The 20,113-nt window shown below is 41.5% G+C and overlaps 1 protein-coding gene and 1 pseudogene across 2 annotated transcripts in view; both read right to left on the reverse strand.

Moving 5' to 3' along the window:
- LOC309541407 (aldo-keto reductase family 1 member C3-like) overlaps nucleotides 1-900 on the reverse strand; it is a 15,263-nt pseudogene extending 14,363 nt beyond the window's left edge. The window contains exon 1 of the transcript XR_014224562.1: nucleotides 486-900. The product of XR_014224562.1 is annotated as an aldo-keto reductase family 1 member C3-like (transcript). The remainder of the gene's footprint in view (nucleotides 1-485) is intronic.
- An 8,338-nt stretch (nucleotides 901-9,238) lies between these two features.
- The window catches only part of LOC309541400 (aldo-keto reductase family 1 member C3-like), a 29,818-nt gene continuing 18,943 nt past the window's right edge, over nucleotides 9,239-20,113 (reverse strand). Inside the window, exons 7-10 of the mRNA XM_082239237.1 lie at nucleotides 19,983-20,092; nucleotides 11,432-11,597; nucleotides 10,721-10,803; nucleotides 9,239-9,841 (exon numbers count right to left, since the gene is read on the reverse strand). Of these exons, the coding sequence (XP_082095363.1) occupies nucleotides 9,799-9,841; nucleotides 10,721-10,803; nucleotides 11,432-11,597; nucleotides 19,983-20,092 (402 nt within the window). The 3' untranslated portion in view covers nucleotides 9,239-9,798. The remainder of the gene's footprint in view (nucleotides 9,842-10,720; nucleotides 10,804-11,431; nucleotides 11,598-19,982; nucleotides 20,093-20,113) is intronic.

Genomic DNA, 20,113 nt, shown 5'->3' on the forward strand with positions numbered 1-20,113 from the left:
AATTCATGATGTTCCTAGAAATTAATTTGATTACAAAACAAGAACGCACATTGATTCCCTCAATTTGCGTTGCTGGTGATACGGAATGGACCAAATGAAGACGATTTTCTATATGTATTGTTAGTGTCCAGAATAGTTAGCTAATGCCTGGTAATTTTGGATAATATTGTTACTCCCAACAAAACTAATAGTGGGCACTTATGGTTCTATGGATAGATTTTTAAAAAATATCACTAGAAAATATCACTAGAAATTTTGCATTGGGGACTTTGAACCCTGCAGCAATTCACACTGGAAACTGTTTCTCAGCTACAAACCATTCTTGGCTGCTGTGACCCAAGAAGTTCTCATGCATAATTGGCTTCTCAGATCAGGTCAGGTATTGCATGCGATGCTTTGCAATGTATGAGGCACCCAGCAGCTGGCAGGCATTTTGCTCTTCAAAAACAAGTTACAACAATCTGAGAGTTAAATGTGTTACTTACAGCATCCGGGGAATAGGTTCCAAACCCCAATATGGGGATTTTGTTCCCATCATTCATTGTAATGCCACGGTCTTTGCTAAGTGCCATTTTCTGCTTCTATGCTTGTTCAGTTATTGGCTCCAGGATGAAACTGATCAACTCTCTTGTAGGAAAAAATCGAGTGAGAAGAATGAAGTTTCTGATTCCAATGAAATGTCTTCTGTTGGCACGATAGGAGGGGAGTGTCTATGCAAATGCCCTGAAGAAAAGAGAGAGAAGGGCGGGGAAACTTCTTAACCTATGCCCAAATTTATATCGGTAACTTTCAGCAGAATGTCCTTTGGTACACCAACAGCTTTCCTTGCTGACTTCTCAGCATTGCTTTCACAGGATAGATAATAGCTATCTTCTTCCTGTTCTTCTTGTTCTTGTTCTTCTTTGCCTTCCAATAAAGGAAAGCAGAGGGGTGAGCAGACTTAAGCATTTGTCCCACACAGTGTTCAGGCACCCTTAAAAAACTCTTGTATTTTGATAGCCAAAAAAATAAATAAAGCCAAGGAATAAAAATATTATGTTTAAAACAAAATTTACATATATTATTGCTAATTTATATTTTAATTTATTATAAAGATTCTGGAGCAGATCATTAAGCAAACAGTCTGTGAGCACCTAGAAAGGAATGCTGTGATCACCAATAGTCAGCATGGATTTCTGAAAAATAAGTCATGTCAGACTAACCTGATCTCATTTTTTGACAGAATTACAAGCCTGGTAGATGAAGGGAACGCAGTGGATGTAGCCTACCTTGATTTCAGCAAGGCATTTGACAAGGTGCCCCATGATATTCTTGTAAAGAAGCTGGTAAAATGCGGTCTTGACTATGCTACCACTCAGTGGATTTGTAACTGGCTGACTGACCGAACCCAAAGGGTGCTCATCAATGGTTCCTCTTCATCCTGGAGAAGAGTGACTAGTGGGGTGCCACAGGGTTCTGTCTTGGGCCCGGTCTTATTCAACATCTTTATCAATGACTTGGATGATGGACTCAAGGGCATCCTGATCAAATTTGCAGATGACACCAAACTGGGAGGGGTGGCTAACACCCCAGAGGACAGGATCACACTTCAAAACAACCTTGACAGATTAGAGAACTGGGCAAAAACAAACAAGATGAATTTTAACAGGGAGAAATGTAAAGTATTGCACTTGGGCAAAAAAAATGAGAGACACAAATACTGTTGGTTTCTGCTCTCTTCACTGTGCAGCAAAGTGCTAGTCACAAGACAATGTTTACATTCCACAGTCAGAGTACTGTTGGGTTTTCCCACGGGAATGGGAAGCTGGATGTGACGTACACTGGTTTCCTGTTTTTCACTGTTCTCTCGGTGTTTTTCATTCCGAGGAGGAGGACGGTTGCTTCTCTGCTCCCGCAGAGGCAAGATGCATGTTTGTAATTTCTCAACAATGAACTGAAAATAAAGCAACTTTAAGCATGTGGCACGTACTGTTCATTATTCCGTTGTGCAAAGGACTCTGCAATATCAACATTTTGGTTATCGGGCCCAGAAAGATGTAATTCAAACTGAGGAATGCCGGCAGAGGTACAGAGGAACGGATCGCGTTATCTGCTCTGCGCGTCAAGTTTGATTGATGAAGGTATGTGCTCATGCTGCCCGGAGCAGCCTGCCAGCCTGGCAGCCTGCCAGTTTCTAGTTTATGGCTTTATGGCTGGACTTTGTACTTTTAAAGCCGTTTTGCCGCGATACTGGCAAAGGCTATGAGGCACAAGCTAACAGGCTTGGATGGCTGTGAAAGCGAAAGTACTTCTCACAAGTGCTTTTGGAAGCTGTAAATGTGACGCAGCTTCATTAAAGCAGCAATGATGGATAATGCAAAGCTGGCTGACGCTTTTGGGATTCCTAAGCTCAATAAGAAAAATTACACGGAGTGGGTGCAGTATGCAGAGGCAATTCTGCGGAAAGAAGGTCTGTTTAATGTTATTACAGACAACCCCCCAGCTCCAATTACAGCTGAATGGAATGCTAAGGATTCCAAAGCAAGGGGAACGCTTACATTGATAGTATCCCCAGAAGAGCTCTGTCTGTTGCGTGGAAAGACCACAGCCAAAGAAATTTGGAACTCTTTAAGAGAGGCTCACTTGAGGACAGAAGCTGGTTCCTCAATGTACTACTATGCCAAGCTGCATGGTATGGCTCTTGCTGAAGGCGGAGATGTGCGTAAACACCTGATGGAGATGCAGAATCTGAGACATGAGTTGCAACAGAGAGGACTCAACTTTCCAGAGGCTGTGTATTCCTTCATGATACTACATTCTTTGGGTCCAAGTTGGGAGTCTGTTGCCACTCAGATTGCTGTTCAACCAACTACTCAGCTCACTGTAGCCTATGTTACTGCCGTGATCCAGAATGAAGCAGATCGCCGGGGTGCTAGCTGCATGGATAAGGGGGAGTCTTCACAGACGTCATCCCAGAGTGCAGTGGAACCACCAGAGGGCGCCAAAGCTTTGAAGGCAGTGAAATGCTACTCGTGTGGACGTCTAGGCCATATGAAGAGGGAATGCAAATATCCCAGGGCCAAGACAGAGCAGTGCAGCGGAAGCTCATCGCGTGGAAAAGGCCAAAGCAAAGGCAAAGGTCTGGTGTCCAGGACAACGCAGCACAAGGCAATGGTCTCACGCTTCACTCCAAACGTCGCAAAGGTCCAGAAGACGTCTAGATCTTTCTTCGTTGTTGATTCAGCAGCTACCCACCACATGTGCAACGATAAGAGACTGTTCGTGTCTTTTACACCGCAGGAAGGTGCGATTCACCAGGCGGATGACCACACGATCCCCAGTCAAGGCTACGGAACTGTTGTTCTTCACAGTTTGGACTTAGAAATACATGATGTACTTTATGTTCCAGATGCCACACACAATCTTCTGAGTGTGATGCAGCTGAATGAACGGAACATTGACGTTTCCTTCAAGAACAAGAAATGCACCATCACAAAGAAAGACGATTATGTATTGCATGCTGAATGTGTTGATCGTTTATTTGTTTTGTATTATGATGATGTTGTGCAGAATGAGACTTGTTGCATTGCAGGTTCTAACAAAAGTTTGCATGCAGGATGTATTCATGATTTTCACAGGAAATTTGGTCATTTGCATTTTGAGGCAGTGTCTAAGATGCCTGCCTTGGTTGAAGGTATGACTATTAAACCCTGCAGGTACCACATGAAGTGCAAGGCATGCGCAGCAAACAAGGTAAAAATGGCTGCGAAAGGTAAGGTGTCTAGTAGGCAAGCTACAGAACCATACCAGATTGTTCATGCTGATTTAGTTGGACCACTGTCGCCCTCTTTGGGTGGCAATAGGTTCTTCATGGTTCTCATTGATGCGTTTTCCAGGTATATTTATGTGTACAATCTCAAGCAGAAATCAGAGGCTTTTCCAAGGTTCAAGGAATTCTGTGCTTGGTTGGAAAATGTGCATGGTAAGAAGATAAAAATTCTTTTCACAGATCGCGGGGGAGAATTCACTTCTCAGCAGTTTGAAGCTTTTCTGATTGAGAAAGGAATTCAACACGATTTGTCCAGTCCTCGCTCGCCATGGCAGAATGGGCTTTGCGAAAGGGCAAATCAGACATTGCTTCAAGGGTTAAAAACCTTGCTGCATGATGCCAATCTTCCAGAGAGTTATTGGGCCGAAGCTCTCTCATGTTTTGTTTACAGTTACAATCGCAGGTTATCTTCAGCGATTGGTTGTACCCCCTATGAAAAGATGTTTGGCAAGAAACCATACATCAAACACATGAAAATTTTTGGTTCTGACATGTGGATTCATTCACCACAAAGCTCCAAATTAGGCAAACGTGGATTGCATGGTATCTTTCTAGGTTATCAGAAAGGTTCTTACAGAATAATGATGACTGACTCTAAGACAATTAAGCTCACAAGAAGTGTTGAGTACAATGCCAAGTGGGGGGAGAACGTGGGAATTTTCCAATGTTATCCTGATGACAGTGATGAGACTGAGGATAAGCAACAACAACCCACACCCACTGATGAAGGTTCTGATTCTGAGTCTGAAACTGAATCGGATAATTCAGAGGATTTCAAGAGTGCGAAAGCCTCTATGCGACCCTCTGAAAGCTCTGATCAGGAATTGGAAGAACCATTGTTCACAATAGGTCATTTTTCTCCTAAGAAGGAAGAGGAGAGTGTTGAAGACCAAAGGCTAATTCGCAGGTCACAAAGAGCCACAAAAGGCAGACCTCCAAAGAGATTTGCTGATGAATTTGCCAAGACAGCAGTAGCAGCTGTTAAAAGCTCCAAGAAGGTATTTGAACCTTCAAGTTTCCAAGAAATCCAGGATTTGGATTCTAAGGAAGCTGAGCCATGGTTAAACGCCATGAAGGCTGAGCTTGATTCCTTAGAAAGGAACAAAACTTGGGAGCTAGTTCCAGTAGTTCCAGGAATGAAACTGCTTGGAAGCAAATGGGTCTTCAAAGCGAAGACTGATCAAAATGGCAAGATAGTCAGACACAAAGCCAGATTGGTAGCCAGAGGTTTTGCACAGGTACCAGGTGAAGACTATCACGAGACCTACTCACCCACGGTGAGATATGAGAGCATTAGGCTTATGCTCAAGCTAGCTGCAGAGGAGAATCTACACATTAGTCACCACGATGTAAATACAGCATTTTTGTACGGATCTCTAGGTGAATCACTTTATATGCTTCCACCTGATGGCGTACAGGTAAAACAGGGATTTGTTTGTGCTCTAAAAAAGTCCCTTTATGGTCTCAAACAAAGTGCACGGTGTTGGCACACAAAACTCACTGAAGCCTTGTTTTCTCTAGGTTTTCAACAAGGGAAAGCTGATCCATGTGTATTTGTCAAAGAGGAGGGGCAAAAGAAGCTGTATTGTTTGTTTTATGTTGATGATATTTTATTCTTTTGGAAAGATGTCACAATGTACAATAATGCCCTAGCTCAACTGAAAGAGCACTTTGACATGAAAGATCTTGGTGAGGTAAACAACTACCTATCTCTGGAAATAGAGAAAGATCAAGATGGTAACATTCTAGTACACCAGTCACGGAAAATTGCTGATGTGTTAAGCAAACTGAACCTGATGGATGCTAACCCTGTAGACACACCGATGACAACAGGTTATCAGGTAGAAGACACTGAAGAAGCGTTTTCTGACACTACACTGTACAGAAGTGTGCTAGGCAAGCTAAACTTCATTGCCAGATGTTCAAGACCTGACATTGCTGTTAGCTGTAATTTGCTAAGCAGACAAGTCAACAATCCTACTGTTAAGGATTGGAAAGCTCTGAAACGCATAGCACGCTATTTGAAAGGCACTATGCATTACAGACTGAGATTTAACAATCAGAAGTCTGGTGGTCTTGAGATTTTTGCAGATGCAAGTTTTGGAAGTGACACTACAGACAGGAAAAGTACGTCTGGAGTTTGCTACATGTACAATCAGGGTCTATTTGATTGGTCATGCAAGAAGCAAACAACAATTAGCTTAAGTACTTGTGAAGCTGAACTAAATGCACTGTCTTATTCACTTAAGGATTGTGAATGGTTGTTACAATTGTGCAAAGACATGAAAATTCCTGTCAAATGTCCAATCCAGGTTTACCAGGACAACAAAGCATGTTTGGCTTTGCTGAATTCGGAAGGTTGTAAGCAAAGCACGAAGCACTTGCAGTTGAAGGTGCAACATGCTAGGGAACATATTCAGAAGGGACTCGTAACGGTGTCCTATATGCCAGGTAATGAAATTCCTGCTGATGTATTGTCCAAGATTGTATCAAGGGATCAACACTGTACCTATGTACAGAAGTTGGGTTTGTACTGATATTGTACGAACACGCTGCCCAGTGATGTTCACGGAAAGGGGGAGGATGTTGGTTTCTGCTCTCTTCACTGTGCAGCAAAGTGCTAGTCACAAGACAATGTTTACATTCCACAGTCAGAGTACTGTTGGGTTTTCCCACGGGAATGGGAAGCTGGATGTGACGTACACTGGTTTCCTGTTTTTCACTGTTCTCTCGGTGTTTTTCATTCCGAGGAGGAGGACGGTTGCTTCTCTGCTCCCGCAGAGGCAAGATGCATGTTTGTAATTTCTCAACAATGAACTGAAAATAAAGCAACTTTAAGCATGTGGCACGTACTGTTCATCATTCCGTTGTGCAAAGGACTCTGCAATATCAACAAATACAAGATGGGTGACACCTGGCTTGAGAGCAGTACATGTGAAAAGGATCTAGGAGTCTTGGTTGACCACAAACTTGACATGAGCCAACAGTGTGACGCGGCAGCTAAAAAAGCCAATGCAATTCTGGGCTGCATCAATAGGAGTAGAGCATCTAGATCAAGGGAAGTAATAGTGCCACTGTATTCTGCTCTGGTCAGACCTCACCTGGAGTACTGTGTCCAGTTCTGGGCACCACAGTTCAAGGAGGACACTGACAAACTGGAACGTGTCCAGAGGAGGGCAACCAAAATGGTCAAAGGCCTGGAAACGATGCCTTATGAGGAACGGCTAAGGGAGCTGGGCATGTTTAGCCTGGAGAAGAGGAGGTTAAGGGGTGATATGATAGCCATGTTCAAATATATAAAAGGATGTCACATAGAGGAGGGAGAAAGGTTGTTTTCTGCTGCTCCAGAGAAGCGGACACGGAGCAATGGATCCAAACTACAAGAAAGAAGATTCCACCTAAACATTAGGAAGAACTTCCTGACAGTAAGAGCTGTTCGACAGTGGAATTTGCTGCCAAGGAGTGTGGTGGAGTCTCCTCCTTTGGAGGTCTTTAAGCAGAGGCTTGACAACCATATGTCAGGAGTGCTCTGATGGTGTTTCCTGCTTGGCAGGGGGTTGGACTCGATTGCCCTTGTGGTCTCTTCCAACTCTATGATTCTATGATTCTATGATTCTATGATCTTTTAGCTAGCATATTGCCCTTTGTGTGTTACGTAATGCCTGTGAAATATGCATTTTAAGGAAGCATCTTCCTTGGATATGATGAAAGGGAAGTGACTAAGCCAGTGTTCTGTTGAAGCTACAAAGAAGGGCAGGGACACTCCCTATCTTGCTCCAGACTTTGGATTAATGTGATTCCAACAAAGAGTTGCAGTGCTTACAAATGGCACATGTTAACTATACCGAAGTTTCTTAATTTTCACCACAGTGTCTTCCGAAACACCAATGGCTTTGATTGGTGACTTAGCGTTGCTTTTGCAGGGCAAATGATAGTTGACTGACGGGGAAAAAAAAGATTTAATCTTTTTATTATTAATAGTGTTCTGATAAAACTATTTTGAGACCTGTCATAAACTTTGACATGTTAACTGTTAGACGTGGGAGAAGCAGCCCTCAAAGCTAAGCAGATCTTCAGGCAGAGGTATTGAAATAAAACAAATATACTCAGAAACAAAATAGCCAATGAAATATGTGGAGGCGTCTGTTGACTTAACAAAGCAGAATGCTCAGTATGCCAAAGGAGGGGGAAAAGGATGTAACAGACTCTCCAAGTGTCTCTATTTTCCAGGGACAGTCCCAGATTAACAGAAGCCATCCTAGTTTCTGATTTGATACTGGAATGTCCCTCTTTTCCTTAAGGTAAAGGGACCCCTGACCATTAGGTCCAGTCGTGACTTCTCGGCCTTTTGGCTAAGATCAAGTGTAGTGTGTAGTGTAGACTCTGGGGTTGCGGCGCTCATCTTGCTTTATTGGCTGAGGGAGCCAGCATACAACTTCCGGGTCGTGTGGCCAGCATGACTAAGCCGCTTCTGGTGAACCAGAGCAGCATATGGAAACGCTGTTTACCTTCCCGCCGGAGCGGTACCTATTTATCTACTTGCACTTGACGTGCTTTCAAACTGATTGGTTGGCAGGAGCAGGGACCATGCAATGGGAGCTCACCCCGTTGCAGGGATTCGAAACGCCGACCTTCTGATCGGCAAGTCCTAGGCTCTGTGGTTTATCCCCTATTTTTAGCGGAGGGTATGGAGTTATGCGACCGCTGAGCCAAGGAGATTATTAACTGTACCTACTTTAGAAGACATCTGGAAGCAGCCCTGTGTAGGGAAGTTTTTTATGTTTAATGTTTTTATATATGTTGAAAGCCGCCCAGAGTGGTCGGGGCTCCTATGCCTGAGTCATTTAGTCAAGATGCTGAAATTTCTCTATTAGCAAACCTTAAGTTCACAAAATGGGACTACCCAGGATACCCTAAGGAGAAGGTTATTGCATTCCCATCTTTACAGTGTGAATACGAGTTCTGATGGTGGCAATCCATGCTCAGATGAAAGCTGCCACAAATACAACTCTACCCTTCCTTGTCTTATTATTTCAAGCAGTTGTACCAATGCATATATTGCTAGATAAAGAAATAGCATTGTTTGTTCTCTTTCTGACTAAATGGACTTTGCAGATGTACAGACAAAAGTACCTACATCTTTAGGTGACAGCCCCTTCATAGTGCCACAGTTTTCAGGAGTCCCTGGGCAGAGGGAATGACCAACAGTGTATTGGAGGGGGAACACAGGGGAATGTAGATCCATCACCTTTTCCACAGCAGATGCAATGGCCTCATCAGATGAAGTCATCGGATAACTGATGGAGCTTTCATGGTCTGACAAGTTAGTGATGTGGTAGAAAGGGTTTCAGAATTCTCTTTTGTTTGTGATGCAATAGATTAGCATAGAATAAATTAGAGAATGGGGAAAATAATGTAGCAGAGGCTGTATACTTTCTTTTCTTTAATGAGGTTATGACTTCATGATAGAGGTTTAAATGGTAATGCTTTTTTGCAAAATTGTATGCATTTCTGCATAAAATCTACGGGTTGCCTGTCAGTTGTCTGAAGATGATTAAAGCTCAATCTGTTTAAAATTCAATAGAGTTATATGACTGTCAGCAGATCCTAATGAAATATTATACTATATACTGAAGCTCTTTTGGGGTTTATGCATGCTGGTGTATATGAGGATTTGCCTGCATTTCTGGACAGTGCATATGGATGTGCCTATAAGCTTCCACACTTCTAAATTTGCCACTCCCGCACAGGGAATGCTTTTTAAACCAACATGTGTGCAGTGGAAACAGGTAGCTCTGAAAGTGTCAACAACAAGGTTCCTTGTATTTCCCTATTTCCCCTTTACCAACAGATTAAAGCCAGAAATCATTTGCAAAGCTCTGTTAGAGTAGATTTAACTTTTGCTGAAACATATTTTTGATACTTCGAGTGCAATGGAACTATGGTGGTTCCTAAGAATTCGAGATCAATTAGAGATGGGAGACGAGTCCTTATTCCACATCTGGTGGGTAATACTGTGGGTGACCAGCAAAGCTGAAACAAAACAAAAGAGAGTCAACACTCAAGGGTTGGAAGATGTACAAGCAACAAAAATTGATCTGTTGCCAGCCATTGCCTCATGAGACCATTTCACACAGTTCATTGTAAGCTCCCCGAGTTTGCCATCAAATGCCCACCCTGCTGAAAATCTGGGAGGCTGAAAGTCAAAATGGTCCATCATGTTACAATCTAAAACTTGCAATATCCAGATGATCATATGTCCGTCTTCTCACTAGAGAAAATAACCCCTAGATGATGAACACAGCCCTGGTTGCTGATCAAAGTGGTACCAAAGGGTTGGGTCAAAGGTCTCCCTCCTCTTCCCCAGCGTCTTTTTGAGACTTTCAGGAAGGGGCAGAAGGACAAATGCTGTTTTGGGAGTCCCTTACTGGCAGTAATGCATGAGGAAGCCATCTTCCCCCCATCAAATGCTCCTGGGAATGTCTGCACATCATTGTATGGCATTGGTCTCAAGTGTATTTGGAAGCCTGTCTAGGGTCAAATAGGACTGGGATAGCTCAGTTGGTAGAGCTTGGAAACTCTTAATCTCAGGGCCATGGGTTTGAGCCCCATGCTGGGCAAAAGATTCTTGCATTGCAGGAGGCTGGACTAGATTACCCCTGTGGTCTCTTCAAGTCAACAATTCTATGATTCTGTGACATGGACACTTGTCCGTACACTTGCACCCCACTCCAACAATGCATGCGGCTTTCGTACAAAGTCTCCACAGTTATTCCTTCTATAATATCACCTAATTCTCTATGAAGAGAAGAGATGGATACCAGATCTTTTCTTCCTTTTGCTCTCGCAGTATGAATTCTTGCATGAACCACTTTTATGTATCCATATGCACACTATTTAAATATGACTTACATATCCATTTTTATGAAGCTCATGCCTTTGTGAAGGCCATCAATGGCTTTCATATCCTCCTCAGACAGCTGGAAAGTAAGTGCCTGTCAGGGGGAGAAAATAAAATGCTGAGGGGCTTTTACCTCATGCCTTTTTGTTGCACCTCAGAGCTGTGCACCTTTTTCAGCAACAAGGATACCAAAGTGAACTTTTCTACCACCTTCCAAAGTTCAATTCCTTCATTCAACAGCTTCAGTCCAGATGTCCTCCCACTGAGGGAACTTTATATGCATAGTAATGTAGGTTTGCAATAGAACAGGAGTGGGGAAACGGTGGCCCCCCAGATGTGGATGGACTCCAACTCCCCATCAGTCTTCGCCATCATGTATGATGGTCAGGGATGAGGGAAGTCATAGTCCAGCGAAGGAAGTTCTTCATGCAGTGCATAGCTAAACCACTGAACAGTGACAGCCACCAACTTTAAACATTAGACAAATTCATGGTGGATAAGAATACCAATGGAAGCTAGTCATGATGGTTGCACTCTGACTTCACTGTCTGAGGCAGTGATTCTTCTGAATATCCACTGCTGGAAACTCCTCCAACTTCTTGAGTCCCCAAACCAAGATGCGCATCTTCCCTCCCACGTCATGTGACCCGTGAGATCACAGTGTCCAAATGATGTGCTTTTTCAGTATTGTATTTTTAATGAATTTCTATATACTGATTTACCTGGGCATTTTCCTCAATTCGCTTTCTGGTGTAGGTCTTCACTAGGACCACCAGGCCACGCTGCAGCTGGTAGCGAATAGCCACGAGAGCTGGGGTTTTGTTGTACTTCTTGGCGATCGCAACTAACAGAGGGTCTTCAAGCAGGGGAGGAGTGTTTTGATCTATCCTGCCGGAAAGCAACATGGAGAGAAGGTGTGTTTCTGGTGTCCAGAATATATAAATCCCGCTCTAAAATTAATACAGTATTGGCCTAGTCCATCCAATATATGCTATGTAATTTGTATTTAAAGGTCAGTTAGCTGATTTGAACTAATTCATGTTTTATTTTTTTTTTTATAATAATTTTTATTACATTTTTCCAAATTACAAAAAGAACAGAAAGAAAAAGCAGAATAGAAGAAAAAAAGGAAAAAGAACAGAAAATCACATCCATTTCAACAGCTTATTTCAAATTTCCATTGGACTTCCCCACATCTCCCGCATAATGCATTCTTGATAATAAGGTCATCAGCAAATTATACCCTTATTTCGTGTGTTTCTTTATATTTTCAGTTGCAATTTAAGTTTAGATCTCTTATTCTCCATTTACTCTAAAAATATCATTTTTACCCATTTAAACTTTGATTCTTTCACAAATGTTAGCAATTTCATAGATAATTAAATTTCATTGCTGGGGCTAACGTTCCAAATCATACGACGTCTTATGTTTCATACAGCTTATAATACTTTTGCAAATAGTCTTTAAATTTTTTCCAGTCCTCCTCCATTGCCTCTTCTCCCAGGTCTTGGATTCTTGCAGTCATCTCGGCCAGTTCCATGTAGTTCATCAATTGCGTCTGCCACTCCTCCAGTGTGGGCAAATCTTGGGTCTTCCAATGCTTGGCGATAAGAATTCTTGCTGCAGTTGTAGCATACATAAAAAAAGTTCTATCCTTTTTTAACACCTTCTGGCCGACAATGCCCAGAAGGAAGGCCTCTGGTTTCTTGGGAAAGGTGTACTTAAACACCTTTTTTAACTCGTTATAGATCATTTCCCAAAAGGCCTTCAATCTTGGACAAGTCCACCAGAGGTGAAAGAATGTCCCTTCAGCCTCCTTGCATTTCCAACATTTATTATCAGACAAATGGTATATCTTAGCAAGCTTGACTGGGGTCATGTACCACCTGTATACCATTTTCATAATGTTTTCTTTCAAGGCATTACATGCCGTAAACTTCATACCGGTGGTCCATAACCTTTCCCAGTCCTCAGACATAATATTGTAACCAATGTCTTGAGCCCATTTTATCATGGCTGATTTAACTGTCTCATCCTGAGTGTTCCATTTAAGCAGCAAGTTGTACATTCTCGATATTACCTTGGTCTTTGGTTCTAACAACTCTGTCTCAAGTTTCGATTTTTCCACCTGGAATCCTATTTTTTTATCTAGCTTAAAAACCTCATTAATTTGGGCATAATGTAGCCAATTTTGCACCTTATCCTTTAATTTTTCAAAGCTCTGCAACCTCCAATTACCTCCAATGTTTTCTATTATTTCCCAATATTTCGGCCAATATGCCTCCATATTGGATGTTTTCCGAGCTTTGGCCTCTATTGGTGAAATCCACCTCGGGGTTTTACTTTCCAATAAGTCTTTGTATTTTTTCCAGACCATAAATATTGCTTTTCTGACAATATGGTTTTTAAACATTCCATGTGTTTTCCCCTTGTCATACCACAAATACGCATGCCAACCTAACGAATTATTAAAGCCTTCCAGATCTAGGACATCAGTATTTTCCAATAAAATCCAATCTTTCATCCAGCAGAAGGCCGCAGCTTCATAGTATAACCTTAAGTCCGGCAGGGCAAACCCCCCTCTCTCCTTTGCATCAGTTAGTATTTTAAACTTTATTCGGGGCTTTTTGCCCTGCCAGACAAATTTAGAAATGTCCTTCTGCCACTTTCCGAAACAATCCACTCTGTCCACAATCTGCAAGGCCTGGAACAAAAACAACATTTTTGGCAAAACGTTCATTTTTATAGCTGCAATTCGGCCTAACAAGGATAGTTTCAATCTTGACCAAATTTCTAAATCTTTTTTGACTTCTGACCAACATTTTTCATAGTTATCTTTAAATAGATTCAAATTCTTAGAAGACAGATTGACCCCCAGGTATTTCACTTTTTTAACAATGTTTAGTTCTGTTTCCTTCTGAAACCCCTCTGTTTCAGTAACCGTCAAGTTTTTCCCTAACACCTTAGTTTTTTGTTTGTTCAGCTTAAAACCCGCCACCTGACCAAATTTCTGAATCAATTCCAAAACTCTTTTTGTACTAGGTTCTGGCTCCTGTAATGTTAAAACCAAGTCATCTGCAAATGCTTTCAGTTTATATTGTTTCGCTCCGACCCGTATTCCTTGTACCTGCCGATCCTCCCTTATCATATTCAGCAAAACCTCCAGGACTGAAATAAACAACAGAGGGGATAGGGGGCACCCCTGGCGTGTTCCTTTTTCAATATGAAGTTCTTCTGTCACCACATTGTTCACTATCAACTTAGCTTTTTGTTCTGAATAGATTGCCTCTATTCCATTCTCAAACCCCCTTCCCACTCCCATCCCTTCCAAGTTTTTCTTCATAAATTTCCAAGAAATGTTGTCAAAGGCCTTCTCCGCATCAATAAAAATTAACACTGCTTTGGTGTTAATATTTGTTTGTAAAAGTTCCAGAATATCGATAATGTTCCTGGTATTATCATACAAATGTCTACCTGGGAGAAAGCCTGCTTGGTCCTTATGGATTACTTCATTTAGTACTTTTTTAAATCTGTTAGCCAAAACATCCGCAAATATTTTGTAATCCACGTTTAGGAGTGAGATGGGGCGGTAGTTCTTGAGTTGAGTCTTTTCAGTTTCCACTTTAGGTATCAGTGTGATGAATGCTTCTTTCCACGTATCTGGTGCCCTCCCTCCCCCCATAATCTGGTTGCAAACCTCCATTAATGGTTGTATCAAATAGTCTTTTAAAATCCTGTAATACTTGGAGGTGAGTCCATCAGGGCCCGGAGATTTGCCTAGTTGCATATTCTGAATGGCATCCTCGATTTCCTGTTGTGTTATTTTACAATTCAAGATTGATCTCTTCTCTTGAGATAATTTTGGTAGGCCGTTATCTTTCAAGAATTGTTCTATCTCAGTTGCTTCCTCGGATTCTTGTGTGTACAGTTTTTTAAAGTATTTCTGGAAACACCTTCTAATTTCTCCCGGTTTCTGGATGTTTTTCCCTTCAACTTCTAAGTTGGTGACATAATTTAATTTTTGTCTCTTTTTCAACTGCCAAGCGAGCAGTTTCCCACATTTGTTCGCAGATTCAAAAGATCTTTGTTTCATTTGTTTGATTTTCCATTCCACTTCTTGGTTAATCAATTTCGCATATTGTGACTGGTGAAATTTGATTTCTCTTAAAGTCTCTTTTGATTTTGGATTCACTCTTAATTTTTTCTCTCCATCACTTATCTTCTCCAATATCTTGTCTTTTTTACTATTCCAAAGTTTTTTCTTGATTGTATTCTGTTGTATCAGAAACCCTCTCATAACAGCTTTGCTTGCGTCCCAGATAATTCTTTTTTCCACCGAGGTATTCAAGTTAATTTCAAAGTAATCCTTTAAAGTTTTTTGGGCCTTCTTTACGATCTCTTGATCTCTTAACAGGTTGTCATTCATTTTCCATCTGAAGGAGTCGGCAGTAGTAAATCTCATTTCCATTTTCAAAGCGTTATGGTCGGAGCAAGTCTTTGGGCAGATTTCTATTTTTGTAGTCTTAGGTGCCAGCCCTCTAGTTGCCCAGATTTGGTCGATTCTTGTCCATGACAGGTGGGCCTCAGAAAAGAAAGTTCCTTCTTTACCTAGGGGGTTTCTCGTCCTCCATAAATCAATTAGGTCCATATTGTCAGTTAGTTCAAAGAAAGTTTTTGGTAGTCTTCCATCTTTAGTCAGATTCTGATTCTGTGACTTATCCATCAAAGTAGAGACGACCCCATTCATATCTCCCATCATAATGATGTTGGAATAGTCCAGATAGTCCAGTAGTGTCTCATGCAGCTTCTTATAAAATTCTGATTTCCCCTCATTTGGTGCATAGATTCCTAATATCAAAACTTTTTCTCCTTGGGTCGAAATTTCAATAGCCAGGATTCTTCCTTGTTCATCTTTAAACAAAAATTTTGGTGATAAATTCTCTTTGACGTAAATCACCACGCCTCTCTTCTTGACTCTATCTGATGAAATAAATTCTTGGCCTAATCTTTTATTTGTTAACACCTTCCTGTGTGACCTGGTCACATGGGTTTCTTGCAAGCAAATTATATCCAAATTCTCTTTCTTTAAAATATGGAAGATCCTTTTGCGTTTTTCTGGGGAATTCGCGCCGTTAATGTTCCAACTATACAGCTGCAGAGACATCCTGTGTCAATCTGTTGTTACTCTTGTTGGGTGTCTTCTTTTTTGTCCAAATCCGAGGATGGTAACTCTTTTCCTGACTCTGGTGGTGGCCAAATAGCTGCCGCTCCTTTCTGCAAGTCTTCTCCGTGGTCGTGTAGGAACTTCTGGCTATCCTCTTTCGTTTTGATTTTTATCTTCTTTCCTTTATATTTGAATGAGAGGCCTTGTGGGAACTCCCACCTGTAAGGTATTCCGTTACCTCTCAAAAGTCCAGCTAGGTCAGTGTAGTTAGATCTTAGATCCAGTAATTGTTTAGGAATATCCTTGTAGATTTGTGCTCTTCTGTCCTGGATCACAAGTGCTTTATTAAAATGTAGGTCAAGTATCTTGTCTCTCTCCTGCTTAGTCCTTAAAATAATCAAACAGTCTCTAGGTCTGTCCTTCACGGCAACCCTTCCCAATCTGAATGCAGTTGTTATTTTGAAGTCTGTATCTTCGTTTATACCCCAGAATTTAGAAAATTCTGCTGTTAAAAAGCCAATCAAGTCCTCTTTCTCAATCTCTGGGATAGAGCGTAATCTCAAATTATTTTCCCTGTTTCGCAGTTCCACCAAAGACAGATAGGCCTGCTGGTCAGTAATATGTTTATGGAGCGGCCTTACCTCTCCTTTCAATTCCTCCACTTCTTTAGTTACTGCTTCTACTTTTTCATTCGCAGCCTCGGCCAATTTTCGATTTTCGGATACCACGTCCTTTAGGTTTCCAATGTCTTGTGAATGCTTAGCCACCTGTTCAGAAAGTTTGGTAATTGAGGATGTGGCTAAGTCAATTTTTGCTGTTTGGTCATCCACTTTTTTGTTCAAAATTGCAAATTGTTGTAGCATTTCCTCTAGGAGAATGTTGGATCCCCCAGCTGCCATATCTTCACTTGTTGATTGTTCTGATTCTTCAGCTGGGGTTGTTGGTAATGGTACAGCCTGTAGTACCGCAGGGACTGAAGATCTGCGGGCCTGGGAAACCAAAGTTGTTTGTACCAATTTGCCTTTCCCTGCTTTCGACGCAGCTCTTGTTTTTGGTTTACCACTCATTCCACACTCATTCCACACCTGTCTTTGGATTCAAGGTCAAGCCGTCAAAAGTTCCATGGGAAAGACAGGCCTCAGAGTGAGTAACCAGACCACAGAGAGACAAAACAAAGTCAGTTCTCAGGAAATTGTAAATCCCAAACTCCACTAGGGGGAGTGTTGTTCAGTTCATGAAAGAAGAAACGAAGTTTCAGTCGCCATTAAAGTTCCTACAGTTAGTTAAATTAATCAGTGTCCTTAGAGAAGATCTTTTCCCTCTGGCAGAGCCCTCTCAATTTTGCCACAATAGTTTCTTAAAAGGTGCAAAATACAGTTACTTAATTGTATCCACCGGTAATGCCTCTAAGTATCTGTTTCAGCTTTGTAAGTGTATCCGCAACACAACTTTTTGCCCGCTGCAAGTCCGGGACTAGGGATTTTCAAGTCTTTAAAGTTTTTAAAAGTTTAAGCGGAGAAGAAACCCCAAGCAGAATAGACACGATCACAGAAAAATAAAGATAACTTGCCTTTCCCTTCAATTTCCAAACTTCTCCAGGCGTATGCTGTCTCTCATTTAAAAACCCTTTTGTACTGCTTCCAGCTTGTCAGTTCCTTTGCCTTTGATCATTAAGCACCTCCGGGAGACGGACTTCCTTTTTCTCGTCTCCCGCTTTCAGCCGAATTCACAATTTGTAATCCAATCTCAAATAAATCCTACTCACGAGTAGTTGATTTGTAATCCAATGTGAAGGAAGAAAGGTCGGCGCTCATCGGTAACAGCCGCGCGGCTTTACTCCCGCAGAAAGAGTGATGAATCCTCAGCACTGCTTCCCCTCCGCGCTTCCGGAGCCCCTTACGGGGTCCCTTCTTCGTTTTGGGGGTCGCTCTCGGTGCCCGCCGGATCCCACGGCCACGAGCTCACTCTGCTCGTGGTTTAACTTAATGGGTCGTCGCTTCGCCGTAGCGAACAACCCTTTCCTGCGGAGCCCCTCTTTGCTGCGCAAAGAGGACCGCCATTACTCGTTTCGCGCCGCCTCCGGAAGTGTGAACTAATTCATGTTTTAAGAGAGGTTTTTTATTTGCTTAAATACAATCTGTATTGGGGGGGCAGGCGGGCTAAGGCAGGAAAGAAAGGCCCAAAGAATCCTGTGTGCCTGCTGGAGAGTTGATGTTCGAATGAAATGGAGGATCCTGGAGGAATGCACAGCTCATTGTCTTGAAAGAGAACTCAATATTTCTTGCTGGTCCCACTTGTTAAAAATAAGCATTTAAGTGGCTTCCAATATAGATAAAAACAATACAATTTAAAATTCTGAGACACACAAAACAAGCTATGTAAAAAGAGAAATGCTATAATTATTTAAATGCAAGGCTGGGTGCAGGGCCCTTTCATTCCTGCCATTCTACTGCTTAAATCAACATTAAAGATAATGTAAACATGATTGAAAAACAGCACGGAATTTCAGAAGCAGAAATTATTAAATAGCCCCCTGCCTGCAACATTAAAAAACATTCGTTTGGGAGAAGTCAATCAGCTATATATATATAAAAACTATCCTTCTTAGGTAGAATCTCAGTGATTAAAATGAATATTCTACCCAGAATGTTATTTTTGTACCAAACAATCCCTGTGATCAGAGGACTTAAACAATTTAAAGAATGGCAGAGAACTTTAGCAACATTCGTCTGGCAGGGCAGAAGGCCAAGAATAAAAATGAAGATTTTGGTGGATAAAAAAGAAAGAGGAGGCTTCGCTCTACCAGACATGAAGATATATTATGAAGCTGCTTGTTTAACCTGGGTGAGAGATTGGATAAAGTTGGACAACCCAGATCTCCTAGACCTAGAAGGCCATGATAACAGGTACGGGTGGCACTTGTACCTGTGGTACGATAAAGTAAGAGTTCACAGAGGATTTCTAAACCATGCATTTAGGGGACCATTGTATGAGGTATGGGAGAGAAATAAAAATCTACTAGAAAGAAAGACCCCCTGGTGGATATCTCCAATAGATGTATTAACCATTAAGAAAATTAACATGGAAGGAAACAGATCTACATATGAAGAATTGCTTAGGAAAACTAATCAGCCTGCCAAGAACTATGGAACGTGAACTTAAAATTTACGGCTTGTACGGCATTACAGGAAAATGTATGGAAAATGATATACAGGTGGTACCTCACGCCGGTAAAACTGTCAAAGATGTACAGAATGAAAAATAAGAAATGTTGGAAATGTGGAGAGGTAGAAGGAGATCTTTTCCATATGTGGTGGAATTGCAGTAAAGTGAAAGGCTTCTGGGAATTAATTTACAATGAGCTTAAAAAAAGTTTAAGTACACTTTTTTAAAAAAACCCGAAGCCTTTCTACTGGGAGTAGTTGGAAAAGATGTTAAAAAGAAAGATAAAAACCTATTCCTGTATGCCACGACAGCAGCAAGGAGTATGTTAGCCCAGAATTGGAAAACAGAAGTAATACCAACTATTACTGAATGGCAGGTCAAAATGATTAATTATGCGGAACTGGCTAGAATATCGGGGAGAATAAAAGATCAGGATGAACAAAAGTTTTATGAAAATTGGAGTAAATACTTGGATTATATAAGAGACAACTGTAAATCTTTAAAGACACTGGCAGGATTTGATTAACTTCAACATCTTATGATCAAATAGATAAATGTATAAAATATGTGACATAATGAAAATATATGAGGAAGGAAGTCCAAAGCTCAACAGAGCTAATGTTATGTATGAGATGTATTAATACAATGAATGTATTGTAATGTATGTTTGATGAAAACTAATAAAAATTTAAGTTGAAAAAATCAACAACACTTCAGCAATGGGAAGGTTTCTGAGAATGTCTAAAATGGGAGGGGAAGAGCTTTGTAAATCTCTCTGTGGAATGAGTTCCCCAGAAAAGGCCCTGGTGCTGGTATCCACCAGAAGGATCTTTATTAATTGTGGGACCAAAAGTACAACCCTCAGAGCTGATCTGAATGCTGGGGAATAGTCGGCCTAGGTGGTACCTGAGGTGGTCCTCAAATGTTTTGGCTTAATCTCTTACCAACTTGCATCCCTTTGGGATCCCAGGACACTATATCCTTCCAGGATGATATTGTTTGACTTGCAGAAGGCCAGCATCTTGCTTTGGTTCCGATAAGGATGGCATTCAACCTGTGGATTCAAAATCCCCCA

This window comes from Podarcis vaucheri (genome assembly GCF_965113315.1).
Source record: "Podarcis vaucheri genome assembly, chromosome: 10".
Classification (NCBI taxonomy): Eukaryota; Metazoa; Chordata; class Lepidosauria; order Squamata; family Lacertidae; genus Podarcis; species Podarcis vaucheri.